The sequence below is a fragment of the Plasmodium gonderi genome (genome assembly GCF_002157705.1).
Source record: "Plasmodium gonderi DNA, contig: Pgo-contig_355, whole genome shotgun sequence".
In the NCBI taxonomy this organism is placed as follows: Eukaryota; Apicomplexa; class Aconoidasida; order Haemosporida; family Plasmodiidae; genus Plasmodium; species Plasmodium gonderi.
In genome coordinates, this window is record NW_021629256.1 from 1 (window position 1) to 7,074 (window position 7,074).

At 22.3% G+C, this 7,074-nt stretch overlaps 1 protein-coding gene across 1 annotated transcript; it reads right to left on the minus strand.

Annotated features, from left to right (window-relative positions):
• Nucleotides 1-2,058: 2,058 nt before the first annotated feature.
• PGO_003035 (variable surface protein) lies at nucleotides 2,059-3,335 on the minus strand (the record flags this gene model as incomplete). Its single annotated transcript, XM_028691237.1, has 3 exons — nucleotides 2,059-2,196; nucleotides 2,312-3,214; nucleotides 3,300-3,335. 3 exons carry the CDS (start codon nucleotides 3,333-3,335, stop codon nucleotides 2,059-2,061), a joined length of 1,077 nt encoding a protein of 358 aa, XP_028547038.1.
• Between the last annotated feature and the right edge of the window lie 3,739 nt (nucleotides 3,336-7,074).

Below are 7,074 nucleotides of genomic sequence, written 5' to 3' on the forward strand. Positions count from 1 at the left end.
TAATTGTGGAACACAAAGGAACATTTTTGTTATATATATCTGTATTATGAATAGTGTGTACATAAATCTTCATCTATGAAAAGGTAAGGAATTATTTTTTTCCCGAATAATACAATAATAATTTTAAATCAATATATTTATTATATAAATAAGTATTGTTTTTAAAATTACAATATATTTTTTACATCATACGCATAAACATATAGTAAAAATTATATATATAAGAATTCCCCAATGCATAATATTTCAGAATTATGTCTATGCTTCAATGCGAGGATCTGTTATTATGTCTTACTATTTATTGTTAATTTTTTAGTATATTATTGTTTTGGTACCTATGTAACATGTTTTTATTTTGTACATATATTATTTTGTGGTGATGATGAATTCTAGTAGAATATATTATATGATAATAATTTAAGAATATATATTATAATAGCTATTATTTTTTATTTATATTTACTGAATATTGTGGTGTTTTTTTTTTATTTTGTTCTCCTATCTCTAATTACTTTTCTCATAATGCATGTTACACATAAGTAAATAACTATTATGTTTATAATATATTTTTTCCCTTTAATATATACTATGAATTACATTCGTTATAATTAAATTCATTTTCTTAATATATATTTATTTCATAATTTTCAGTTTTTTTTAAAATATCCTTTAATTAGAAGTTGTTATATTCATAATATATTTCCCTAGGAGATTTAATTTTGTTTTTCTTTTATTATTTAATTAATGGCTTCAAAATAACTGTAAATATTTTTTAATTATTTCTTCTTTGCATAACTAGATCTTATATTCTGTTTATGTGTAGACAGAAAGCTTCATTCATGTTCAATTTATAATTAGTTACTAATTGACATTATATTTTTTCCAAGTATTGTTATCATTTGAAATAATTTAATTGTTTAATATAAATAAATACTTTTTGACAATATAAGGCATTTTTATTTAGTTTACAGAAGATAGTACAAATTATATTGTTCAAATATGTATCAAAAAATTTTCATATCATAGTTTTATACTTAAAAATATAACTCTAAACAGAAAAAAGGTTAATCAAAATTCAAACTGAATCGAAATATACATATATTTTTACAAAAAAAGAAATAGGTTAGCTTAAAAAATTTTAAAATAATTTCGCAATAAACGTAAATGAACAAAACAAATAAATAAAATGTAAACTGTTCTAATGTTTTATTATTATTATCATACTGTAATTAAAACAACAGCACAAAGTGTTTATAGTTATGAATTTAAAAAAGATAGTTATAATGTTGTACAATAATTTAAAACAGAAAATATAATTAAATAGGTGTTGAAAATACAAAACAATTAGTTAATATATAATTAACCTTTAAAAAAAAAGGTTAATGAATTTTTTAGAAACAACTATTGACAGTTATATTTAATATTTAAAAGGGTTATATGCAAATTAGGCATTTCTTTCTCTTGCAACTGAAGGTCCAAATATTTTCCTCTGCAACTTTTCATTCATTTGCTTTCGTTTTTTTTTCTTTTTCTTATTCCTTGTAAAGAACATTCCTAAAATGGTATACTGAAAAAAATAACAATATTATAAAATGAAAATCCAATTGATATAAATAATTAAAAATATAAGCATAATTCTTTTATTATATCATATTTTAGTTTACCTTTATAAGTATTATAAGTAACAAAATAATTGACAAGGGCACTAAAGCCATTATGATATATTTTTTATATGGCATCCAAAATTTATTTTCACTAGATATTTTTGTGTCAATACCATTATCATTGGTGGCTGTAACCTCTATAGATGCATTTACACTTGAACCATTTTCTCTTCCAACTATATATGTTACAAGAGTATCACCATTATAAGATACTTCTGAAAATTCATTAGATATTTCATAATATCAGTTAGTAGATGCGACAATGGTAAGTGAAATTACATAAAGAAATGTATATAAACATACATTTCATCAGGAAGTGTGCCATTACGAATAACTCTCTAATTAGCACCATTAACGTAGTTATTTTGATCAGAGATAAACTCTACACTAGTACCTAAAAACAGATTGGTGCTAGAAGGAAAATATTCATTACTAATAGAATTCTCACCTTTGGAAACTTCTTTATCATGAGATGGACTATCATTATCTTCAGATGCACCAGATATGCTACTAGTAACTTCGGGGGTTCCTTCTACAACCTTATCGCCTACAAGGTCAGTAACATTTTTAATAGAAGTTATATTACTTAGTACTGTAAAAATAAATGTTTTGTAATTAAATGTTACTATATTTTATATTTCTTTAACAGCATTACATCCTTTATTTCTATCGATATCCTGGGGATTAACTTGAGGAACTTGTATTATACCTTGAACTGTATTATCACTTGAAGGACTCTCTTTTTGTGTGTTATCTGAATTAGTTTCCAAAATATAAATTGTTTGTAAAGACTGCGCCTTTTCAATGGTGGTTAATATGACATCTGATAAATCATCTGGGAAAGATAATGATTCTGGTGCAGTTTGTGTTTTTACAGGTGTAACAGGATATTCATTAATTATTGATGAGTATGTTTCCACTTTATGCATATTAAAATTAGCTGAATTCATTATTTCTTGTTGTTTATCACATGAAATTTTATTTTCTGATCTTCCCTCATTTTTAGTTGTACAAATTTCTTTGCGTCTTGGAGAATCAATACTTTCTGGATCTTTGAGTTCAGAGGTAACATTTTCCATATGGGGTTTCTTATTAAGCTGTTCTACCTCAGAAACTGTTATTACTTTACTAATACCATTTTTTTCATATACGTTATCTATATCTGATTTTATTGAGGCATTTTTTTCATTACCATATGAGAAATTCTTATTATATTTATCTTTATCAGCACATCTTTTACAAAAATTTTGTACCCCTTGTTCTATATATGAACTAGCATAGAGAGAAATTTCTTTAGGACACAGATTTTTTATTTTAATTACATTTTTATTTTGTTTATCACATTCTTTGCATAGATATACACACTTACTATCATTAATATTGTGGCATGTTCCTTCAGTTTCTGCTAAAAATTCTAAATATTTTTCTTTGCAATCCTGAGTTTTAGATCGATGACTATCATCATAGATAATAACAACTGCAGGTTGCATTATCTCAATTTGGTTTTTATCAAAGTTTTCTTTCTTTTCACTTCGTATTAACAAATAATACTAGAAAACAAATTGTTATTATAAGTGGGTACATTTTCAAATGAGAATATAATATTTTTGTATCAAGACATTATATTAATATTACTAGGAAGGCACAAATAATTGTATTCATGAATGGCATAATTTAATTTATTTAAGTTATCATTAGGGTGCTTTGAAAATAATTATATGAATAATTTGAAGTAATAATATTTGGACATATAATTATTTATATGTATAGCAGTACAATAATTGAATGCGCAAATATATATTTAATGAATGTGTAATATTGCTATTCATTAAATTCATATAGTATATGAGGAGTTATACGAAAAAACGAATTATGGATATTAAAGGGTAGTAAATAAAATAGGAATTTAAAGTATATAAACATTGAACACAAGAAAAAATTAATACATTAAATGTAAAAGTTTTTCATTTATGTGGCACTTAAAAATTAAATAAATTTTATTCTAGAAATTTTTTTACATATATATTTTTATTTTAATAGTATGACAAATTATATATTTAATATTTTCTATGAATTCATATAAATCCATCTGTTGTTTATAGTTTAATTGCTTTTTTATAGGCAATGTTACTATTAAAAGGAAGTGCTGTTATAATTTCATTTGAAATAAAACATTAAGTTTTTATACATTTGTTTCATTATTATTATGTTGATATATTTTGAATCCTATAATGCCGTATATAAAGACAAGTAATATATATTGAATAAATTATAAGGAGTTCAATATTATTATCACAAAAACTATTTATAATTAAAATTCCCATATAATAGATAAAATGAATAAGAAGCGGTGTATTCTAAAATTCATAGATCTACAATTTTCCAGTGTGTATATGCTTTATTTAATTTTCTAGAAACATCTTACCCCATATGCCTCCTCTTCACTCGTCTACATATTTATATTTTGAGAATTATTAATTTTATTTAGGGCACAATTAAAATGTTATAATGTTGATAAATTAAAACAAATATTAATATAATTAGAATTAATAAAAAAAATTATAAATACGATATAAAGATTTTTTAAAATTACCAACATATCTATGGAGAATTTTTTTATATATTCAACAATAAAAAATATATAATGAATATTCTACATTAATCTCCTAGAGAACGCTAATATAATATGTGACACATATAATGATAATAGACAAAATGAGTTCATCCTATTTTATTCTAATAATATTGTTGTGACATTTGCATTCAATAAGTAGAAATAAATATTTATTAATTGTTCTTGTTCTAAATGGGAACATTATTATATTTTTTTAAACTAACAATTTATTAATTTTTTTGTTCTATATATAAATTTTTTACATTTAGTTGATATATAATAGTTTTAGGCTATATATGAAATAATTAAGCAAAATATTTTTAAAAATATGTATTTAAAATTAAGAATAATTCAATTAGGTAGTTCATTAAAAGGGCATATTATAGTTCCTTTATATGGTCATTTGTATGTGGTTGTATAGAATCCTTTTAATTTACGGTTATTTCAACGATTTTCCTACTAATGAATAACAATAATAATGTTAAATTATAAAATCATTATATGATTGTCTTAAAGAACACTTTTTATGGTTTGAAAAGATCTTAACCTAGATTATTTGTTATTGGCATTAGGTATATTAGATGTTATTTCAATCCAATGACTTTACTATTTCCTTCTTTATTATACTGTTAATAAGATTAATTCCTTTTCCTAGGGGTTCTATAACCTGTATAAAAAAACCTATATGTATAATAACTCTCTCAAAAGGAATATATTATTTTACTTTTCATACGTTAACTGTGTAAAGGAATAATATTAACTTCATTATTTAGTCATAGATTCCATTCAGCATAATACAATATATTATTAACAATTCACTATTTTAGCTTATCACATGTATGCATTATATATTTAGGGATGTGAATATATTCCTTTTATATTTATCATTGGTATTAGTTATATTTAATCGAATGTATTCCTTTCCGTAATGCACAAACAAATACTTCAATTTTTTAGGTACCTTTTTAGAATTGTCCTATGTTTTGAGTGTTTTACACGTGCTTCTATTAATTTAAAAATTTTATGGTCTTTTTAGACATATTTTACTTGCTTCTAAAATAGTTTTAATTTATAAGAAACTAATCCCTTTTAATGTCGTTTATAAGTATTTTAAATAAGGAATTTTAATTATAAGCAAGTTCATTTATTGCCTTATATGTCGAGGTACAAAGTTTTTTTCATACTGTTCCTAATGTAATTAATGGTTTATTGCGCATTAAGGAAAATATCTTGTAATTTACAATACAAAAAATAATTTTATTAATCGTCTTGCTTTTTTCCAAAAAAATTAACAGTTATTATTTAATTTTCGGGATACTTTTGAGAAAAACATTTTTTTTTATATGAAATTTGATTGTTTGAAATCATTTTAATCTGTTATGTGTGCATTAATTTGAAGGAATGTCATTATTTTGTAAAATGTTGATTTAAGTACTTCACATTAATTATAATGATTTCATTAATTTTTTTTCATTATTATTTTGGTTATTGGCACTATAAGCTCATTAGTGCTGAATGATAAAAAATCATCAAACAAAAAAGCGGTAAGATTAATATGCAAGAATAAATGAATGCAAAAATATCCATATGTTAAGGATATTTGAATAACATAATGTGTAAATAAGTGCAAAAACATTTTTATGCTTTATACGTAATGATAAATGTGACTTCCACTATAAATATAATAGAAAAAAATATAATAAAACATCATTTCAAATTTTATTTATGTTCACTTGGGCAAGGTCAAAAAAAGGACAATCAATATCATATATGTAATAATAATTACAATAATTATTTTTTAAAAAAAGCTATTAATTGTATGCTCAATTTATATATACATTATGCTAAATGTTTTTAAAATTCCTAACATAATTATTTTATACTGTTTTTTATTAAAAGAATAAAATGCACATACTTAATCACAGTTACAGATTAATAAAAGAAATGTAATAAATGCATTGTTTATGGTTTTTTTTAATGAAATACATTTAGAGCTTCTATGGATATTTGAAAAAGAAATAAATTAATTATTTAGAAAAATTACATGTAAAATGTGTTTCATACATCAATAAAATTAAGTTCCTTTTAAGCAAAAATATAAAAGATTTTATATCATAGTGATCTTCAAAGAAGAATCCTTTTTATTGTAAAACTTCTTTTTAATTTTTTTGTAATTATTAATTAAATAAAATACCATCTTTTTTCAAATTATTTATCGAGATAAATTATTTTGTATGTATATAGAAATATATTAATATTTAAGCGTTTATTTATCATTTGTCAAAAAATGGATACTGGAACCAAACACTTCTTTCTAGTACACAAATTTTATGAGCACCGAGGCTTTACTATTTACACTAAAATTCACAATATTGAATAAAACATCCATAGAATTTATAACAGTTTGTGACACATTTTTGGATATTTATACAGGAAAGGAAAATAAAATAATTTATATGAAGTTTATTATTTTATGTTGCATTTGTATGTCTTAGAGACATTAAAATTTTAACGCGTCTGTTTTGAAGAATGTATAATTAAATAATTGACATTAATAACGCTTCAAAAAGGATAATAGGATAATAAAAAGAAGCTACTCTTTTTTAGAAGAAAAAATGAAGATATAAATTATATACTGAAAGTATACTTATTATTATAAGAAGCCTTTTTAATAGACGATATTTTAAAAGACACAAATATTTATTAAAGACATATATAAGTTACATATTGTACAGAGAAAAAATGACAATGATTTTATTTATTGTATATTATGGACAGCGTTATATGATATTCTGT